Source organism: Mauremys reevesii, linkage group 3 (assembly GCF_016161935.1).
Source record: "Mauremys reevesii isolate NIE-2019 linkage group 3, ASM1616193v1, whole genome shotgun sequence".
In the NCBI taxonomy this organism is placed as follows: domain Eukaryota; kingdom Metazoa; phylum Chordata; order Testudines; family Geoemydidae; genus Mauremys; species Mauremys reevesii.
Genome location: NC_052625.1, coordinates 42,091,062 through 42,114,045, shown reverse-complemented (window position 1 = coordinate 42,114,045; position 22,984 = coordinate 42,091,062). Strand labels below are relative to the sequence as shown.

At 45.3% G+C, this 22,984-nt stretch overlaps 1 protein-coding gene across 4 annotated transcripts in view; it reads right to left on the bottom strand.

Moving 5' to 3' along the window:
* The window catches only part of TTC7A (tetratricopeptide repeat domain 7A), a 282,224-nt gene that overhangs the window by 61,445 nt on the left and 197,795 nt on the right, over window positions 1-22,984 (bottom strand). For all 4 annotated transcript variants that reach the window (XM_039529567.1, XM_039529569.1, XM_039529568.1 and 1 more), the window contains one exon: window positions 16,012-16,146. In XM_039529567.1, the coding sequence (XP_039385501.1) occupies window positions 16,012-16,146 (135 nt within the window). The remainder of the gene's footprint in view (window positions 1-16,011; window positions 16,147-22,984) is intronic.

The window sequence follows — 22,984 nt, the reverse complement described above, 5'->3', positions numbered from 1 at the left end:
TTTCAGCTGTGCCTGTGTGTCTGTAAATCCTTTGCAGTAATCACAATTATTAAAACAACATGGAAGCTAAGTAAGATCCACAAATTTTATTTTATGCTGTGGTAATGTAACATATTAAACTTCAGTCCATTTCTTTGCAGGCTCAAACGTCAAAAGATGATTTAGTGGTGTGGGAGGTTTAATTTGCATGAAGAAAGAACAATACTGGACAACATCCAACTCTGTACTTTGTTCTTCTTTTTTAACAGATCAATTGAGAAGAAGGACCTTCCTGACAGAAGCACAATGGAAGTGCTTTTGGGTTGGAGAAGCAAGTAAAGAAAGCACCCAGCCAACTAAAAGATACCAAGGGAAATATTTTAGGCTTACATGTTTCCTAGAAATTTATTTTACACTTCTATTAGTCATTCATTCTATTTACAGATGAAAAAGATGCATTTATAATCAAAGCTGAAAAACCAAGGAGTCATTTAATCTACCTGGATAATGCTCCCACCCCTTCACCATTATACTAAATATTGCCCTACTATTGCCACATTAGCGCAGTCCAACACGTAGGATCACACAGAATGCTCCCTTGCATCACCGAATCTTGCTGTAAATAAATTTCTGACTGGTTACTTTGTTGGTACACTGGCAATCCCAACAGGCAGCTCTATTTGGAAAAGTTGCAACACCAGGTACATGCCCCAAACCCAGGAGGTTGCTCCTCCGATGGAGTGAATAAAGTAAGATAGTAGATGTGATCTGCATTTTCTTACTTGTGAAAGGTTCTTAGTTTCAATGAAGTCATGCAAGAGTGTTAAACTGCTGGACTGAGGAATTACTCTTCCTTCTGTGTTATTTGCAGCCTATGATTCCAAACAGGCTATATCCGCCGGCATGGACACAGTATATATCTGACAGCACAGCTATCAGTTTGACACCTTCAGTGTCAACCATCCTCATAAAGGCCCAGTTAGAACAATGTAGTCGCACCATATTAAACTGGGCTACATAAACCAGGGGTTCTCAGAGTGCTTCACAGCGAGAATACTTAAAAGAAAGATCATCTCAACCACTGCCTCTTCTACCAACCTCCCAAGGGCAACAGCAGCAACTGCTACCATGGACAGTTATTAGGAAGAATTCAGGCATTTTTAACTGTTTTTAAACCAGTAAGTGTTGTGTCTTTGGGTGGAGTGAGAGGGAGCAAACAACCCTGCACTGCCTCCTTTCCCTCTGCTTTTGAAGCCCAATCCTGCATCCACTGAAGTCAATGGGAACAGTCCAAGTTACTTCAATGGGAGCAGAAGTGGGCCACTTGCTCTATTCCTTTCTCTCCTTTGTTCCCCTCACATGTTGCCCAGCCACCCATCCCTCTTCTCCCCTGCTCCTGTGGACATTCCTCTCTCACTAGTGGCTCCAGACAACTCTGGCAACATTCTGTAATCCCTATTTCCACCGGTCGCTCCAGTCTTAATACTGGGTTTGGTGTGAGAGGGGGGTTCACATAGCCTTTCCTATGTAGCAGCAACCCTTAATAGGCTGGCTCCACCTCCCTGCTTCCAGACATTTCCGCTGGCATCCAGTCTCATTTACATTTAGTTGGAACCAGCATCATACCACCTACCAGCTGCAAATACTCTGCAGAGCACACTTTGAGAACTTCTGCCTTAGACTCTCTAGCTGTTTAGTTCTTTGACAGCATCCTGTTAAATAGTCCATCTAAATAGAATAATAGCTATTTCTACATCCAAGGGCAATTAAGAGTTTAGTGCTGGACCTTAAACTATGACTTTATTCTGGGGCATGTGCGTGTTTCAAAGTGGTATAAAGAATTACTCTCCCTGTCACCAAAGAATCCCTTCCATAGAGGTAGGAACATGGGAATTCTATCCAAAGGAACATGGGAATTCTATCCAAAGGAACAAAAGATACTTGAAGTGACTTTCTTAATGTGATCCACCCAGAGCAAAATCTCAATCCTTTTGAAGTTTGAACACATTCACTGGTATCTGGGATGCAATGTTTAATTTTAACAGCTGCCCCAAAGCAGATTGCACTGCACCATTCCATTCTGTGTGTCAGCTGGATCTGAAACACTGACCTAAGCATCATCTGCATAAACAATATCTCTGCAAACTACTGTGCTTAAATAATGCTACAAATACTACATAGTAAAATGACCCTGCGGGAGAGCCTTGGGGGACCTCCTCTCCTCATATTGTAAGAAGGTGACAGTGCCTACAATTATATGTGGTCATATATTTTCTGTTCCACTGAATTCATTTGTTTTCAGAAGCTGTTGGCATTTGGTACCTCAGCAGTCCGTGGCCTTGTAGAGAGAGCCACTTCTTTGTGACAGTTATGTTTTCATCAGTGATTAGTCTCTTTATTGCCCCTGAAGAGAGATCTTTTTGCTTCTGTAAGATGACGTTAACTTTTAATCATCAACCAATCCTGTCTGCCATTATCACATTATTATGCACAGGGCTGAGGATTCGGGGCAAGTTAGCCAGAGGATTCTCTGGGATACATCCTAAACCTAACTGACTCATTTGATATAAAATGTATATGCTGGGAAGGTGAAGACGCTGAAATCATTACGTATTCCCAAGCCAGCTGAAGAAGCAGAGCCTAGCTGCTTGTTTCTCTGAACCAGGGCAATAGATTTAGATTCTTTGCAAGGAAAAGGGCTAGAAAATACCTCTAAATGGAATCCGAGGGAGTGACTTACATTTCTTATTTCAAAAACAACAGGATGCTCAGTCACAGGCTACACAGGCCCCAAAGGGTGACTCAGCAACTTTGTTTACAAAAGTTGCATAATAACATCAGGAGAATGTCACACAGTTACTATAGGTCACTCTCCATACTACTGGTTGCCAATGTGGAGTCCCTGTGGTCATGCGTGGTCACCAAATGAAATGAATAGGCAGCAGATTTAAAACAAACAAAAGGAAGTATTTCTTCACACAACACATAGTCAAACTGTGGAACTCTTTGCCAGAGGATGTTGTGAAGGCCAAGACTATAACAGGGTTCACAAAGGAACTGTTTGCCAGAAGCTGGGAACGGGCGCCAGGGGATGGATCACTTGATGATTACCTGTTCTATTCATTCCCTCTGGGGCACCTGGCATTGACCACTGTTGGAAGACAGGACACTGGGCTAGATGGACCTTTGGTCTGACCCAGTATGGCTGTTCTTATATTCTTATGTTCTTATGATCCATCCCATAAGCCAGGGCTGGAATGTGCCAGAACAGTGTTCTGGCACTTTTGCTGCATGGAGGATGCCATTTTGTTCTCAAAATGGCATCCTCAGCACAGCATGAGCTCACACGCATTGTGCGTGAGAGGTCATGTTGGTGGGGGCGTTCCCATGCTGGTGGGTGCATTCTGGTAGTAATGCAAACAAAACGGGTCCGGGACAGTTAGACGCCAAAGAGGTCCTTGGGGAAAAAAGTTTGGGAACCACTTCTCTATACTGTGGCTCATTCCAAACAAAGTGGTTGCAAAATGTACCAAAGAGCCATATTAAAGTTAGGGGCAAATCCTTTAAGTGAGCATATAATGACTGTCATTTTGGCCGACGCATCGCAGGTTGTACTGGGGACCTCCAGAGCCAAAAGCATCAGTCCCTACAGCTTGAGCTAAAAATGTATCTGTATCCGGGGGCTGTAACACACAGACTCTGTGGATCAGCATGGCGTAGCACACACACTGACCAGAGTGTACACACGTAAGACCCAAAAAGCAGCAGAGCTGCCAAAGTCCTGCTGTGTGGGGGCAGCCAAGGGCAGTCTGCAAGGAGAGGTCCTGCACAACTTGCCCACATTAAAGCACTGCTCCATGGCAGGAGGGAGGCAGGGCAAGGATGGTCGAGGGCCACATGTCCACACATTATGCAGATTTTTTGGCTAAATCCCCCAAGCAGGGGCAGTGCAGTGGTCCAAATCCACTACTAAGGTCAGGGATATCCAATTACTTTTAAATAGTAATTATTTTTTTAATCATAACATAATTAACCTGTGGAACTCACTGCTAAAAGACATCATTAAGGCTAAGGGCTTAAAATGGTTCTAAGAAAGATTGGACATTTATATGGATAAGAACATCCACAGTTACATGATACAGGTTAAAAATTTGCACAGAATATAAACTGTCATGATGTAGGGCAGAAGCCAAACACTAACTGATGGCAGGAAGAAAGTTCTCCTATGGGCAGGGTTTTTAAATTTTTTTTTTTATTATAAGGTTTTTTGCACCTTCCCCTGAAACATCTGGTAGTTGCTTCTGTCAAAGACAGGACCCTGGACTAGCTGAACCACTGGTCTGATCCTGTATGACAATTCCCATGGTCCTATGATCATGAGTGTTTTCCATATCTGGCATGTGAAAATGTTCTGCTTTTTTCATAAGTGCTTTGTGTGTGTACCTTATTTCCATCTAAGGCCCTTATCCTGAGAGATGCTGACCAACTGGGAGATGCAGGTGGTCTACACCTCTCAGGAAAATGGCCCTAACTCTGGAACTCTCTTTAGCCATCATCTGCAAGGCACCAAGCTATTACTGTACCTTTTACTGGTGCACCCTGAAGATTATTTAGTTTATGTAATTTTAATGTTCTTTTGCCTTCTTTCTAGGGGCTGGGTTCTGGAAAAAGTACAGGCACATACGATTTACCACCTTCTATCACATTACTGATCCACAAAGTCCAGTATCCTGCTTTTGGCAGTGACCAATATCTGATGCCCCAGAGGAAGGTGAAATAAATTCATAGTGTGCAAAACTGACTATGAGGTGAAGAGTCCTTTTGGTTTCTCTGGGCTGTTCACAAGAGATGTTGGATGGAGGCAATGGCAGGACAGAGATGAACTCAACCATCCCCATGGTTCAGAGGGGTTTGCATTTGAGGGTTTAGCTCAGGCTCCTTTCTAAACAGAAGCTTGGCCTATGCTGGAGAGACTGGAGCAGGGTCAGCTAAACTGGAAGACCTAGTGATACCAATGATGGCTTCTCTCCTTCACCAGTAACATTTCACAGGGCACAAGGGCACCTCCTTCCATCCAGATTCAACATGAAATGTAACCCATGCCTCCTATTAAATGTTCCAGGCTCTGAGAGTAAATACTACGGGGCAGCCTTCCTTATTGTGAATCTTTGTTCAGCTGAACAGTTGCTTTGTAGTAAATGCTCTGATGTTAAGCATAAGTCTTCTTCCTCCTCCCTCAGGCTCCAGCTTCTTATATTTATCTAGTTTATGTGACCGGAAAGAACACCCAGCAAACCTGCAGCATTTAAAAAGCTCAAGAATTCAAGTAATGGATGGGCAATTCTAAAATTTCAAAGCACTTTTTTAAACAAAAATATTTAAACTGCTTCAGCAGCTGCTACCACATTGTAGGATAACGGCTGATCCTAGAGATCTTACCAAAGCTGGCAAAGAAATCTTACAAATCTGAAATAACTTCAGTAACAAAGCGATGTTTGAGGGGGCTTAGGGTTATTGCAAACTAAGGAGGGAAAGCATATAAAACAGGTGTGCAAACAGCACTAATGTGAGTACTACTGGTTGAGCTGAATGGCATCACACAAGACTATTTGTAGAAAACAGGCCATGTCCTTTCCTGTCCCCTCCATAGTTCCATTCCCTACAATAGCCTCTGTGACGTGGCTGTGTGGATCCCGGCCAGTCAGACTGAGGCCCCATAACATTTTCTTGTGGAACAAAGCCCATCTCCTCTAACGTAGCTCTTGTTTCCCAGGAATCGGCCCATAATAAATAAAATTAAAAGCATTTTGTGAAGGAAGAAAAACCTTTTACTGTAGATAACCCCAAGGAGAAGTTGTTTTCCATTAGCTAACTGTGCCATTCTGCATTGGCTCTCTTCACGTTTATGGCATATTCACTGTAATATTTGTAAACGGTAAATTTCTGACATGTTTACTGAGATAGAAAGTGGCTCTCCCAAACCCACCACATTCTGATGGGGGTAGAATAATTCTCCTAATAATTTCTTTTTAAGTGTATCTCTGAACAAAGTCAGCTAGAGTTCTACCTTCTAAAATTTGTAGATTGTGTTTAGCAGGCATCTAGCCAATCCCATATCAAATTACAAGAGCTACTTTGCTGTGAGTAGCCATATTTGGTAAAGTACTGGGTTAGGCAAGAAGCTAATTGTCAGATTAAGAGTGTTAGTAATGGCAAACAAAGCGGACATTGTAGTCAAAAGAAAAGCATGAAATAATATAGTAACACAGGTTGAAGTAACAGAGCTCTGCTTATTAATATGGGCTTGCAGTATTCAAAAGTTAGTATGCAGATAAGGCACACAGTTATTAGTAGCCAGCACCAAAACCACAAAGTTCAGAGTAGAAATAGCTCTACAGAACAAAGATTTTGAAAGTTTTAAAATATTACTTTTCTGTGATAACATGTTTCACTTTGAAACACAGGCCATCTTGCTGAAAGGGTGCAATAAAACTCAAGGTGAGGCTCAACCCTAAACCCGAACTTTAATTTTTTTAGTTGTTCCCTTTGCAGAATAACAACTTCTATGTTTTCAAAAAAAAGGTGAAAAAGAGCACGGACAAGATATTAACAGGGAAGAGCTGGTGAGAACATTCCCTAGGTCAGATTTCTTTCTGCAATGGATTAGCAGCCCTGTAAACATTAACTTCTCAGATCCCTCTTTCAGAATACACATTTATACACCCGCAGTGACTTGCAAATAGAATCTTAGAATATCAGGGTTGGAAGAGACCTCAGGAGGTCATCTAGTCCAACCCCCTGCTCAAAGCAGGACAAGCCCCAATTAAAGCATCCCAGCCAGGGCTTTGTCAAGGCAGGCCTTAAAAATCTCTAATGATGGAGATTCCACCACCTCACTAGGTAACCCATTCCAGTGCTTCACCACCCTCCTAGTGAAAAAGTTTTCCTAATATCCAACTTAGACCTCCCCCACTGCAACTTGAGACCATTGCTCCTTGTTCTGTCATCTGCCATTTGAGAATAGCCTCGCTCCATCCTATTCGGAACCCCCCTTCAGGTAGTTGAAGGCTGCTATCAAATCCCCGCCCCCACTCTTCTCTTCTGCAGACTAAATAAGCCCAGTTTCCTCAGCCTCTCCTTGTAAGTCATGTACCCCCTAATCATTTTCATTTTCCTCATATCATCTGAGGGCTATTATGTTTGATGTCTTTATGTGCTTGTTAGCGAAGGCAAGGTTGAAAAACTGCTCCATGCACTTGGAGCAGAAGGTGGTAAGGTTTGGGTTATTTCTTAGTTTTTGCAGGACCACAGTCTTGGACTGAACCCCAAGAAAGCTCTGTCACCTGCACAGATGAGTTTACTCTAGTGGTAGACAGGTCCACTGAACCTGAGGAGTTGAGGATGGTTTACATTATGGAGCATGAGGTGGTATTTAGGATCTATTAGTCCCATAGTTGTTTGCTTTGGTTAATGACATTGTAGTCTATTATGAAGAAAAGGACTGTTTTAGTGAGGCACATATTAAATGGGGAAAAGACTTTAAGTGGGAATCCAGCTGCCTTTCCTTCATGGTAGTTTTCAGAAGTGCTATATACTATGTGTACAGAGAACTATAATTAGTAGTAATAGCTGAACGTATTTGATACTGGTGCTTTGTCTTCTCTCTCATTATAGGATCAGAAAAGTCACAGATGGAAAGATTAGGTCCCTCTCTTCACAAGTGCAGGACAGAGTCCTCAACAAAGGGCATGAAAAGTAGTAACTACTTTTATACTCAACATGCCCCCGATCTCCAGCTGCAGCCAAGGAGTGTGCAAGTGTTGTGCACTGGGCTGGTTCCTCTGAGACATGTTAGTGCTTGCTGAAGGCTGCTCTTACTTTTATGCCAGGTACCTACAGACTCAAGGGACTAGAAATAGCTGGAGTACAGGGGGGTCTTGGCCATACCTCCTAACCCAACTGCAGGTAGGGGGTTTCATAGGAGTCATTCCTCATGTATTTCCTATCTAACAACCTCACTAAGCTGGGGTTGTTCTGTTGTGGCTGCATGTGTTGGCTTTTGGGCCTCTAGCAACTAGAGAGCTACAAGGAGGGCCTCACGCAGACAAGAATCAGGGCTTGTTTTATACGTCCCTCTCTTTTTCTCTCTCACATATTCACACAGACTTCTAACTTGATCAATCAGTACCATTAGTTTTCATGCCAGGGGATATGAAAGAGCATGAGAACTATAATGGCTATAAAGGAACACAGAGCAGATGCCTGGTGCTGTGAATGCTAACAATGGAGTATGCTCAGCTGCATCCTGCTAGTGTCTAGAACAGATGAGTGCTTTGCTACCAGTGGTGGATTAACACTCAGGCCTGTGCCTGGGGCCCTGACCAATTTGGGGGCCCTCAAGACTGCCAGAACAATGGCCCCATCCCCTGCTTCTCCTTTACCCCCTGAGGTCCCACCCCAGCTAAGCCAGAAGCTGGAACCGGGCCACAGCCATACAGGGAGCCTGGGTCACCGTAGGGAGCCTTGGACCTTCCCCCTGCCCCAGGTGGGAGGCTGGGATGCCTAAGAGCAGCTTCAGGCCTGTGTCCCTGCCCACCAGGGTGTGCCACCCAGGACACCTGGAGGGTTTGGGGGCCCAGGGGCTCCCGAACCCGGTGGGGGGGGGGAGGTCATGGCCCCTCCACTTTAAACAAAAGAAACCTGCCTTTGGGGTGGGTGACAGCAGGGAGTGCCACATCATCAGCACCAGCCCCTGTTCAGCCAGGGCCGGCAGGCTCTGTGTGTGGCTGCATTTCCCAATCCTAGCTCCGCAGGTGGCAGATGAGTCCCAGCTCAGCGGTGGGAGTTGCAATGTCGGGAGACAGGGGGGGATGCATGTAGTTGGAGAGGCATTGCCCCTCCCAAACAGGGGAGAGGCATGGGGGGGGGTCACATGCGACTGTCCCCCACCCCCAATTTCTGCGAGCACCGAGCTGCTCTGCTCAGCCTGCAGGGGGAGGGGGGAGAGGGGAGGAGAATGGGGGAAGGGAGGGAGATGTGAGAGCCGAAGAAGCGGGGAGAGAAGGAGAAGGGGAAGGAAGCGGGAGGGGCAGAGGACAGTGGGGAGAGGAAGGGGGATGGGGTGGGGAGAGGCACTGTGTGTCTGAATTGCCTGAGTGGCTGCAGCTCCCGCACTCAGGTTGCCCCACAGCAGCCACCCACCCCCGTTAAGCTGTGCCCCGCAGCACCAGCAGCCCAGGTATCACTCCAGGCTGGGGGACAGAGCCAGTGACTCAGGAGAACTGGCTTCAGCGCGCACACACTGCCCCACCCCGCCAAATACAGCAGTCAAACTACACTTATGGAAGGGACGCACCTGCCCCCGGGGCCCTGCCTCAGCTCTCGCTGCTCTTTAGGGAGCATTTAAATCCGCAGCTTATCCAAGCCTCGTCCCAGCAGACACTGGCGTCCTTAGTGCCCAGGCTGTCTGGCAGCTTGCTCCGCAGTGCTGCTGGATGGTGGCTGCTCCCAGGCACCTGCTCTCTTGCTCTGTGCCGGGGCTGCAGCTCCTCCGGGCTCTTTCCCCTGCGGCAGCTGCAGTGCTGAGTGCAGGGGCCGCAGTGGAGTGAGCTGATCCTGGAGGCTCCCGCAGCATCTGCCCTGCTTCCCCCGGTCCCCACCCCACACGGTGCACCACTACATTTGAGCCCAATATCCCCTGGGACACCTGCTCCTAGAGCCTGGCATCCCCCCCTCCCCTCTGAAGATCAGGATCTCCTGGACACATCTTTTTTTTTTTTTAAATATGGAGATATACTGATCTCATAGAACTGGAAAGGACCCTGAAAGGTCATCGAGTCCAGTCCCCTGCCGTCACAGCAGGACCAAATACTGTCCCTGACAGATTTTTGCCCCAGATCCCTAAGTGGCCGCCTCAAGGACTGAATTCACAACCCTGGGTTTAGCAGGCCAATGCTCAAACCACTGAGTTATCCCTCCTCTCCTGTACACATCCAATCCCATCCAGTCCTGGATTGGGGACTGGATGAGTACAAGAGATCCTCTGCAGACCAGGATCTCCTGTACACATCCAGTCCCCAATCTGGGATCTTCCCATCCCATGGGGACACACCAGAGCCCCCCACTTGCCTGGGCCTCCTCCCTTCCCAGGACACCTTCCTGTTGCGGTTTAAACTGCCTGAAAGAAAAGTATGCCTGCACCGCTCCCCATGTACATCCTCTCTCCAGAGCCCAGGGCATGACATCCTTCTTCCGCCACCCTCTGGTGAAACAGACACCTTCCCCCAAGACTGTGGAGGTGAGGATCCCTCTTGGCTGGGGCTGGCGTGTGGCTCTCACACTGCTGGGAAGGGGACTCCTGGGACTGTTACCCCGCTCTGCACAAACCAGTACTCTGAGTAACAGGATGAAATTAAACACAGGAAAACAAAGCTAACGGGAAATCCTCCTGGTAGAGCGACGTCTATCTCAGGCTGTGGAACGGTCTCCCAAGGGAAGGGCTGGAACCCCCAAGGGTTGGGATTTTAAAAGGAGACTGGACAAAACAGGCGTGCATTGGCAGGGAGACAGACCAAGACAGGATGATCACAGAGGGCTTTTTCTTCTCTAACTTCTATAATTCCATCCCACTATTCTGGGAGTACAAATTCTGGTACTAAAGACCTGGTGCCTGGATCCCATTGCACTGGGACTGTGAAATAGTACCCTGACATGCAACTCCTACTGGGCCAACAGTGTAGATCGTGCTGTTAGTACAGTTGTTTGCAGGTGCCCTTGTATTTAGCTGAACTGTTATACTCAGGGATTGAGTGCATCCCTACTATATTGTGAGCATTCACTCTGACACTGCTATCCTGCTGTGTGGATCCCAGTGTGCTTGTACTGTGAATTTTTGGCACTCACATCTTGTTATATTTATCTCTCTGTGCTGGTAGTGCTGATGCCCTGATGCAATGATGATATTATGCTAGAAATATGAATTCTGAAAATAGTGCCCTGGAGTGATAGTCACTCTGGGCTGTTAACGTGAATCCTCCATTTCTGTATGCATTGTTGTAGCCCTATTGGGCCCACAAGGTGGGTGAGGTAATATCTTTTATTCGAGCAACTTCTGTCGGTGAGAGAGACAAGCTTCTGAGCTTATGCAGAGCTCTTCTTAAAATCTGTAAGCTTGAAAGCTTGTCTCTCTCATCAGCAGAAGCTGGTCCAATGAAAGATAGTACATCACCCACCTTGTCTCTCTAATGTGAATCTTGTCATTATGGCCCTGTGGAATGCATCCTAATATACTGAGACCATTAATCTTGGCCACTAAAGGAGGAGTGTAAAATCTTAAGGCTAATAGCTTGCTGTTTCGATCTTGCTCCACTCTGAGCCTGGGAGTTTTAATTTTGGCTTGTGTCTCCTGATGCCAATCCATGAAGGCAGTGGAGTTCGGAAATAAGGTGAACACAGGGCCGGCCTTACGGGTGGGAGCCATGGTCAGGGAGGCGCTGTGGTCAAGAGGCAAGGAGCAGGATGGGCCTGGGATGTGAGGCCATGGAAGGGAGCTTAGGGCAATTGTGGGGGGAGGTGAGGGAGGCAGCAGGGCCCAGGGGCAATGGGGGAGATTCCTCCACCACTTTGGCCTCCCCCCCCAACTTTTACAAAGGTTCCGGTGCCCTTGGGCTCCCCTCAGCAACCTGGGCTCCCTGGGCAGCGCTGCAGCTCTTACCACAGCTCAGGTCCGGCTTCTCTCCTGGCTGGGGGTAGGGCCTCAGGGGAGAGGAGGCCCAGGGGGCACGGCCCCATGGCAAGGGGCACGTGGGGGGCCCAAAAATTCTTTGTGCCCAGAGCCCTAATAAATCTTAATCTGCCTCTGTTCGCTACAAGCTTATTATAATGAGGAGGAGTGGGGAAACAGTGCTTAGTTTAGCCACTGATTTATGAATATTAACAACAACAAAACAAGATCACTTTTAGTACTTGTATAGCACTTCTAATCCACAAATCTCAAAGCCTTTCACAAGGGTAGCTAAGCAGGCTCCTCCTTTCAGAGATAGGTAACCTGAGGTCCAAAGAAATTAGGTCACTTATCCAAGGTCATATGGAGAGTCACTGGCAGGGTGGGGAATAATGAAACCCAGCTCTCCTCATCCCCAGTCCAGTAATGCCTTATCCCATGGAATGTAACATACTACCTTTTTATCTTTGGAGGGAATGGGTGTGAAGAAGGGAGAGAGCCAAAATATTTGGCTGCAAGAAGCCTGAAACTCAACTAGTTTGACTTTTGGTCTCCATAGTGCCACTATAGATACGTATAAATGTGTTGACAGTTATTCATTAACACTACACCCATATTTTCTGTCTGTAATGCCCAATTGGCGTTACTAGTTTCCTTTTAAAGATGCCCTTATAAACAAATCTTCGATAAATCCCATTCATAAGAAGCAGTTTCATTTAATCAGTAAACACAAATTCTGGTCTGTTGTAACGCCTATTAGACATTTGTTGAGCTAACTCCAACCCCTCTTTAGGCCACATACTGTCAAAAGCAAAATACTTTTAACAATTAATTAATTGATTCTCATTCTTTATGAATGGCACCATGGGTGAAATCCTGACTCCACTGAAATCTATGTGAGTTTTACTAGGATTTCATCCCACGTCTCTATCTACTTGAGGGGCTTCAGACTCCCAAGAATGTGATATGTAAATAACTGATGCAACCGATGTCACCATTCATACAAATAGATGCAATAGCTCTTTGTTTACACATAAGTAAACGTATAAAGCTAGATCACTCTCAGATTTAAGATTACATACACTACAGATAGCTTAATTCCTTCCAATAAGTATGATACAGATGAGATGGGAGAAGATTATTGGTATGGCCAATCTACCAATGGAATGGATTTTAACATTTAAGATGTCTACCTCCATTGTTTGTGAAATTTCTGAAGCCCTTGACACAAATATATCCTATAATTTAGTGGTCTCATCTTGTAATCTTTTTATTGTGCAGTATAGAGAGGGTTTACAGGATAAAACTTTAGATATGAAGGGAAGATTGGACTGTGGTGCCAGTACAGGGCAGAATTAAGGTTGCTTGGGTGTTTCCAGGTATGTTTATCATACCATGTCTTCTATTTAGACAGTCCGGTTTGTTCAATACCCATTGTGTTTTTCAACCCCTTCCTGAACCATATTATGTTTCGGCTACTGGTCTTTCTTTCCCTTTAGTGAAGGTTCTCAGTTCATATAGGTCTTTGGGGCTTTGGAGAGGTAAGAATTTAAGAGGATCTAGCGCGGCACTGGCCGGCCCCTGTAGAGCTGCATTCCATCTCCAGGGCTATGCCCATGCAAAAAATCCCTTCTGCCTCCTACGGTTTCTTTGTAATTCTTACTCCAAGAATTGGGACTTTCCCCACCCCCTTCTAGAGGGATGTGATCTTCAGGAGCTTTTCCTTAGCTGCTTGGTAGATTTTACCTGCCCGCCCCAGAGATTGCTTCCTCCTCCCCTTTCTCAAGTGGGTTATTAGCATTTTCACTTGCACTCAAGTCTTTAATAAGATTCTCATCCTGTCTTAAAGAGACAGAGTTAGTTTTCACAAGTACATCAGGAACAGCATTTTGCAAAAGTGGGACCTGGATTGGGGTACCCTCTGCCATTCCTCTCTCTGATCCCAAGAGGTTAATTGTATGACTGCTCCCCTTTGGGAGGTCAGTTACACAGTTTCCTCTTAAAATCTGAGCCACAGGTTGAGTGCATGGAAGCACAGATGCCCACCCAGCAAATCTGTCCTGGGCAAACCCTTCCCTGTAATCAGTGAGGAGACTCCTGTACTTCCCCAGATTCCTCTTCTATTTCCTCCTCTGGGCCCCCTCTAAGACACACACCCTTGTACTCTCTGGAGTGAGATCTATCCCCTGTTCAGGACTCACAGCTAACAGCCAGAACAGTCCTTTCACTGGTAGGCACTACGCCCTCCTCCCTCTTTTGAGTTGGGCTTGCCTCCAGCTACAGAGCCCACAGAACCCTAACCCACCGCAGCAGTCTCTAGGACTCCATCAGCCTCCTCTGGGCTTCCCTCTAGGACACATCTTCCTATGCACTCTAGAGCGAGGTCTCTCCTTTGCTTACCTGCAACCTGCTAGCAGCCAGCAACCTGGACAGTTTTCTCACTGACAGTTTCACAACAGGTTTCAGTAACACATACATAGCCAAACTTCATAACTTAACATACAACGATAGCACATACAATCCAAGAAGGTATTAATGTCTAGCAGATTGAGACTTTTAGAATGATACCCCACAAGGCATACTACGTACAAAATACATCCTAATTACATGACAGTGGTGAATATTGGGGTGCCAGGGTGTCACACCTATAACCCCCAGTCAGAGCCCTCACCTCCTCCCACACTCTGAACCCCTCAGCCCCAGACCAGAGCACCCTCCCGCACCCCAAATCCCTCATCCTGGCCCCACCCCAGAGCCCTCACCCCCAACCAGAGCCCTCACCCCCTCCTGCACCCCAACCCCCTGCCCTAGCCTGGAGTCCCTCCCCACACCCTGAACCCCTCATCCCTGGCACCACCCCAGAACCCGCACTCCCAGCCGGAACACTCACCCCCTCCCACACTCTGAACCCCTTGACCCCAGCCCAGAGCCCCCTCCTGCATCCCAAATCCCTAATCCCCGGTCCCATTCCAGAGCCCGCACCCATACCCCTGCCCAGTGAAAATGAGCAAATGACCAAGGGTTGGGGAGAGCAAGCGATGGAGGGAAGGGGGATGGCGTGAGCAGGGCTGGGGCTTCAGAGAAGCAGCGGGGCAGGGACCCGGCCTTGGGGAAGGGGTGGGTCAGGGGTCAGGGCAAGGGTGTTCAGTTTTCTGCGATCAGGAAGTTGGCAACCCTATATATAACCCATTCATGAGTCCTGAGATCAACCCCAACTTGTGGATTTCTTAGCCCTCTCTCTCCTTTCATGAGCTCTTACATGATTTCTCTCTGTCATTTCTCTATGTCAAACTGACAAGGAGCTATTTATCCTCAAGAGATTGAGGATATTATAACTAGATAAGTTCAGGGAGGATAGGTCCGTCGATGGCTATTAGCCAGGATGGGCAGGGGTTGTGTCCCTAGCCTCTGTTTGCCAGAAGCTGGGAAAGGGCAAGAGGGGATGAATCACTTGATGGTTACCTGTTCTGTTCATTCCCTCTGGGGCACCTGGCATTGGCCACAGTCAGAAAACAGGATACTGGGCTAGATGGCCCTTTGGTCTGACCCAGTATGGCCGTTCTTGTGTTCTTATATTCAAGCAAGGAAAGGGAAAATGAAGAGGGGATTTTTTCATGCATGTTTAATAATTTTCACTTAAGACTTGGCAAAGATTGAGCTGTCCCTGGTAGAAAGAATATTCAATAAGTTTTTGCCGAGTTCCCCTGTAAGTAGCAGCAAAAAAGGATCAGACGGCCTCCACTAATAAGTACGTTTTTAATAAAAATGTGCCCTCTACCTTCTTTTAAAAACACTTCTGAGTGTGAAGCCTGAAGAGTTTTCTGTATGTTAGAGGATGAATGGAGAAACAAAAAGTTGAAAAAATCCTGATGTGTTTAATATAACTAATGCTATTACTAAAACTAAAGTCAATGGAGCTATGACAATTTACATCATTTGAGAATCTGCCCCTACAATGTTTATTTTGTTCTATGTAACCTCAAGACTATCAAATAGCAGGATGAGTTGATTCCTCTGAATTCCACAAACAAGAGGGATGTGGTTAGCTTTACAAGAACGGTACTTTAACTCACACAAAATGTACAGAGAAAGCAACTCATCCTTCTCCCACATTAGCCAATGGGAATCTTATCATCATCATCATCAACGGTGAGATCAGAGTCAGCCCTGAAGAAGGACCTCAGAGGAATAAATTCACTTACAAAAGCTCACTGATAGTGGAATATTTGCAAATGGCTCTAGAATTTGTTACTTTCATTCTGTTTTTTAAGTTCTGCAGGGTGATTAATTGCAAAAACACCAAGACATACCAGCTTGTAGCCAGATTTGTTCAAGAGTTGTCCATAGTTGCATAGGTCCTTGCCTCAGGGCAGTATTCTGCATAGTTACTTCAGACATGGCCTGTTCCAGTCGTGAAGCAGCAACAGAAGAGGCGCGCTGTGAGCCTAAAAACAAAACAACAATGAATTTATAATCCATCATTTTTCCATGGCTAATTAAAGACTGTGGTCTGATTCTTCACTCCACTGTGCCAGTTTTATGCTAGTGTAACTCCAATGACTTCAAACTGTTGTAACAGAAAGGAGAATCAGACCCTGCATCTTTGTACTTTGTAACAGATTAATTTTCAGACCCCTGGATTACTCAGGGGCTGCAGCTCAAAACAAACAAACAAACAAACAAACAAACAAACAAACAAACAAACAAACAAACGGGCTTGTCTACACTGGCACTTTACAGCACTGCAACTTTCTTGCTCAGGGGTGTGAAAAAACACCTCCCTGAGAGCAGCAAGTTTCAGCGCTGTATAGACAGTGCACCAGTGCTGGGAGACGCGCTCCTCGTGGAGGTGGTTTTTTTAGAGCTCTGGGAGAGCTCTCCCCAGTGCTCTGCCGCGATTACACAAGCCATGTTAAAGTGCTGTCAGGTAAAGTGCTTTAGCTTTGCCAGTGTAGACTAGCCCTAAGACACAGCCAGTAATTTTACAAAAGTCTGCTTAGCAACCTCAAGGAAGCAACCATATTTTGATCATCTGGAAAGGACAATTCCCAAATCAAAGCTATGGTAAAATACTTGCTAATAATCAGATTTATTTACAAACACACTGTCAAACTACAAATGATGGACTATTAATAAGAAATCTCGGTAAAATATTACAAATTTGGTTAGAACAATTCACCCAGCATGTACATTTCAAGTAACATCAATATCATTCCATTGGTTTAGACACCTGCTTGATTTTTCTTTTAAACCTGGGTAGTGGAAAAAGCTCTGAGCTTTGACTATATTAATCTTTAATATGTCCTATACTATTATGTAAGCATAATACCTTCAGAATTGCCATCTCTGCAAACAGAATACTGTATCAAACACTGTTCCTTAAAGAAGTGCATGGACAGAGTGCCCACAGGTTTCCAGAGCAGGATCATGTGCCCACACGTATTAGGGAGTACCAGGATGCCTATCACCTAAGAAAACGTCATAAAATGGGAGGAAAAAAAAACCTGATCCAAAATCAGAGTTTGGTTTTAAGCTTCTAAAATAATGTCAAGAAAGTAGGTAAATGTGACTAAGGCTCAGAATACCTCCCTAAAGAGCTGCTGTGACAGAAGCTGTTGCCCAGACAACATTATTCCTTAACGCATTGCTAAGTATTGACCTTGCAGACCAAATGATCCTAGGGTTATACCCTGTCTTGGCTTTCTGGAGCCACATGATAGGAGCAGTACAGGCTTTGTTACCTAGTGACATTCCGCCAGGATGGTTCAGGGCAATGGAGGGGACAGATGGGTACAAAACCTGTGGTGAGGCATACACTGCTGTCTTTTTAAAAAGAACTGCTTGCGTTCCCAGCAGAAGTAAGCTGCACACATATTGCCAAGCCACACTCCCTTGCCAGCAGACCACGATCCACTGGGGCTGTGGAGTGCCAGCAGGCACAGCAGCCTGATCCCCCGTCTAGTGCTCTCATGAGCACTGAGTTGGAATCGTGCCCTACTCAGTGGATGTTGCTCAGTGGAAGGAGAGTAAGATGCTCCCTATGCCCATTTGCCTTCTAAAACACCTGTGTTGCACAGGGCAGGATTTGGCCCATAGCTTTTATATAACTCAGAGCCTGTGAGACATAAATATCTGAGGATAATCCAAACACAAAACTGGAAGGCTAGCACTGCTATGGGACGTATTTGTTCCATTATCTCACTGCTGAGTGTCATTCATTTTAAGCAGCAAAACTTTAAAACAGTCCTGTAATGCTTTTGGAGCATGCACGCCCTACAACTCACTTTAAAAATGTAAATGTTCTCTTCCTAAATGCATTCTTTAAGTTCCTACGTATTTTCAAAGACATTCCTGGCCTAATGTTCCAGAGAGATGACAATGTGGTAATATAATAATTATGGCTTCAAATTATTTGGGGGGGGTTGATTCTGCAATCAATCTATGCTGATTCTTAAATTAGTGACCATCATCACATTATCTGAATGCTTTAAAAACAGTATGCAATTATATATTTCTCTCCCAAGACTGTCCCCTCTCAGAGTGTCTTTTTTGAAGCATGTTACTTAAAAAGCCCATTCCATGAATTATGGACCTGTTCTGATTACATTGACAGGGCAGACATGAGACTGTTTCATTCACATCCCCAGAGCCTAGGGAAACCCTGATCTCCTTCTGAGACAGATCTGGGAGACCATACCACTTCAGTACAATTTTGGTATTCTGTCGAGGTTCAGGCTGTGCCATACAGGTGAACGCCCACTTATAAGCTAGTAAAGTATCCATCTATTTCAAAGCAGACTTTTGTCTCTCAGTTGTACTTCAAAAATATAGTTCTCTCTCTATCCCTACAATGTATTTGTTGGGTAGTTTCGAATAAAAGTAAAGTATGTGATTTGACTTTGACCCTGCCAGCCGCTGAGTTCCTCAACTTGCAAGGTAGTCGAAGGGACTTAAGGTTGCTCAGCATCTTGCAGCACAAGGCTGTTAGTGTCTAATAAGCTGAGTCGCTTTCACATTTTCTTAATTTATAGTTGTTCCCTCTTCCGTGCACACTTAACAACATAAGTGGATCATGGTAGATGCAGTGATAATACAAATAATAAACAACATTAATAAGTAGAGACCACAAAATCATTTCCTATGCAAGAGTAGGATATAGTCTCCTGCCAGAGGAAATACCCACATAGTAAGCTCATGTATCCTTGATCTTAGACAGAAGGCAAGAGAAGTGCAAAACTGTCTCTTTCAATAGAAGCGTAAATCTTACATAAAATAAAGCAACAAAAAAAGCACCGAAATCCCACACCTCATAATTTTATTTTCATGCCCCAAAACATGCAGATGTTGGAGTAATACATTATTACATCAATTAGTTATTTACTGCAGTTTCTTTTTTTTAACAGCTTCACTAGACAGACCATAAAGTACATCTTGCAGTAAATTCTCCTCACATTTGGAGAAGGAATCATAAAAATAAGAAAACTGTTTTTACTCATTGCATAAGTCATATAAATACATCTAAAGAAGTTATAAAGCATTTTTCTAAGATCATTGTGGGACCAAGAATCAAGTTTAATATTTGTCTGTGAAAAATCAGTCAGTGGAGGACAATCAAAATGGTATTGCAAGTCAGAAAAAGAATGAAACAGCAAGGCAGCTGACTGGTCTCCGTGAATTTAGTTAGGAGCTTTTCTCCAGTCAGGAGAAGCTGAAGAAAACAAGGAGGAGCTAATGTTCCTGGCAGCAAAACTAAAGCCATATTTACATTAGAGAGCTCGCAGCAGCACAGCTGTACCAATGCAGCTGCCAGTGTAGCTCCCCTTAGGCTGGGGGGGCGGTTCCGCTAGCATGGGGCGGGCTTCGCCTGCCCCGTTTCCCGGGAACCCAATAGATACCGCTCTGCCTGACCACACTCCTGTCCCTGTTCTTTTATTAGTTGTCCCCCGCACTTAGTGGGTTTCCGTGGCCCTGTGGTACCTCCCCTTAGGCTGGGGGGGGGTTCCGTTAGCATGGGGCGGGCTTTGCCCGCCCCGTTTCCCGGAAACCCAATAGATACTCTGTGTTGATGGGAGAGAGCTCTCCTGTCGACATAATTAAACCATCCCCAATGAGCGGCTGTAGCATCTCCTGCCGACATAGCGCTGTAGACGCAGGCGCTTCTACTAGTGTAACTTACAACGCTCTGGGCTGTGTTTTTTCACACTCCGGAGTGACATCAGTTATACTGACAAAAGTGCTAGTGTAGACAGTGTAGATACAGTGGTATAACTGAAAGAGAGGATAGTGTCAAATATTCTGAATAATCCTCCTTGCAGTGAAGATTCCAGAGTGTGTGAAATGACTGAACATTACCATTCCACTGTAATATATTCCCAGGGGATTTCTGGAAGGAAACTAGAGCCTGCTCCAGAATGATCCAAAATCAAGGCAATCAGCACCAGTTACAGCTGAGGCTGCAGGGCCTTCCACTATGACTAAAGGGACTCAACCTAGGGCACTGAGCCCAGCAGCCTCTCTTCCCCTTCTTCACATGGGGAACAAAAAGAAGCAGACTTTGGAGATCTCTGGAACTCTTTCCCCAAATCTGCCGGGGTGCATGGAATAAATCAGGTCTTTGCAGCATCACCCACCCTCCACATTGGGAGCAACAGCAACCTCCACACTCCATGGACTCTGAAACTTGGCCATTGGAGAGGAAGGAGAAAGGGCTCCCTGCCTATAGATGTACTGTACACAGCACAAGTCTTGTGAGTGTGAGAGAAAGTGCTGAAATCATCTCTGGAGATTGGCATGGCTCAAGGGTGTGTCAGTAATGCCCCTTTCCCCTGATAATGTGGCAGTCACAAAAGTGATTTCTGGAAGGAAAAAAGAGCATGATTTAGAAAGATCCCAGATCAGAGCTCCTTCAACAAGGTAGTCAGCATCAGTTACAGTGGAGGGTGCAGGGGTTAAGTCAACTTAGGCCTGCTCTACACTAAGGGGGGGGGGGAGGGTTGAACTAGGGTACGCAAGTTCAGCTACGCGAATAGCGTAGCTGAACTCGAAGTACCCTAGTTCGACTGACTTACCCGTCCAGACGCGGCGGGGTCGAACTCCGTGGCTCCAAGGTCGACTCCGCCACCGCCGTTCGCGGTGGTGGAGTTCCGGAGTCGACCGGAGTGCGCGGGGAGTTCGAACTATCGCGTCTTGATTAGACGCGATAGTTCGAACTCTGAGAAGTCGAACTCACCGCGTCGACCCAGACGGTGAGTATAGACCTACCCTTAGTTTTCTCAGGTTAGACACCAAAAATTGAGGCACACAAAATTTAAAAAATTCAGTTTAAGTGACTTGCCCAAAGTCATGTACTGAGGCAATAGCTGAGATGGGAATAGAACCCAAGTCTCATGAGTCCCTGCCCCATCCATTGGGCTAGAATGCCTCATTGCAAAAGGCCTGTTCTTGAAAACACTACACCCTTAATTCCTTTGTAAGTAAACTGAAGTAGCACACTCTTACATTAGTGCTGAATTTGACTTGTTATCTTCAAGAAGTCAAATTCATACTGCATGACCCTGCCTCATGCAGACAACGGAAAAGTGGATTTAAACCAAGTATGGAGACTCATCATAGCAGAAGGTAATATAAGGAAATGGAATAAACAGATTAAAAATTACATGAATAGATGAGCACAGAATTGATAAGATTACAGTGTTATAAATATATACACTAAGGGCTCAATGCTGCAAACGCACACAGGAGCGGCCGCAATGAATTCCATGAGTAAAGTTCACATGCATAAATGCTTGTAAGGTCAGATCCTAAGCTTCTCATGCATTTTATCCATCTGAAGAAGATATATCTTAATCCTACACAATTTACTAAGAGATGTGTATTTAACACTGAAAGATTTGGCACAAAATAAGTGGCCATTTTCTGCATGTGATATCCTTCTCTCCAAGGGTAAGTCTACACTGCAGCTGAGAGTGTAATTTCCATTGCAGAGAGACATACCCATGCTAGTTCAATTAGAACTACTGCACTAAAAATAGAAGCATAGCCATGGCTATCCAGATGGCATCACAGGTTAACCACCCTGAGTATCATCTACCCTACTTAAGTGAATTGGAGTTGGGACCACTGAGCATGCACCAGCATCAGGCCTTGTAGTGAACACAAATTAACTGTTTCCTGGCCACTGTTTTTCTTTTTTTGTAATCAAGAGAGTGCTGTTGAGATAAACCCAATGGTTTACTTATAAGGGCAAGGATGGGAGAAGCCAGGGAAGTTCTCGCCTTTAAACTATCTGTTCTAAATGGTAACTACTTCCTCAGCACCAGGGAATACAGCCATTTCTCCTCCTCTATGAATTTTTCAAAAGTTTGCATCAAGTCAATGGCACGGTCACTCTTTACAGAGCACGGTGTATGTGTCAATGAGTTCTGATGGCTGCTGAGTCTGATGCACGAGTGACAGTCCCATCCACAGGTAGGGCACACCCAGGCACTAGCAACGCTCTGAATCCAAGCAGCAGATTCTTTCCTCTTCTGACGCCGGTCATCACAAAGCTTGATCCAGTCTGACTTGCAACACCTCGCTCCATCTACAAGCTGGCTCCACCAACCAGAGCAGCATTCTGCACTCCTTTCCCAATCATCCATAGAGATGCCAAAGGATACAAAGTCATCTTTACAAGCATCCTGAAATCTGCACAGCGGTCTGTCTCTCTTTCTAGACCCTTTGCAAGCTTCAGAGTACAGCACACTCTTAGGGATCCCGGCATTTGCTTGATATGTCCGAGCCACCCGAGTCTTTTCTTACTAATCAACATTTCCATGAATGACATACGAGCACGATTTAACACTTCCACTTTGTCACCTTGTCTTGCCATCTTATTCAAAGAATTTTATGCAAGCATCTGATACGAAAGCTGTTTAGTGTTTTGGTACGTTTGGTGTAAGTCATTTATTTTCTGAGCCATACAGAAGAGTGGATAACACATGTTTCATAAACAGAGATTTTCCTTTTAGTTGACAATTTGTTATTATTCCAGGCTCTGTTTTGCAAAAGACCAAAGTTCCTGTCTGCTTTGCCGATTCTACTAGTGAGCTAAGCATCAAGATCTACATTGCCGGAACAGTACAGCCAAGGTAGCAAAACTAGTCAACAACATCTAGATGAATACCATCTAAGGTGACATCCAGAACTGGTTCTGAAGAGTCTTGGTTCCTGAGAACAGTCTTCTTCACGCTTATTGCTAGCCAATTTTTTTCCCATGAATCAGAGAACTGGGTAATAAGATGT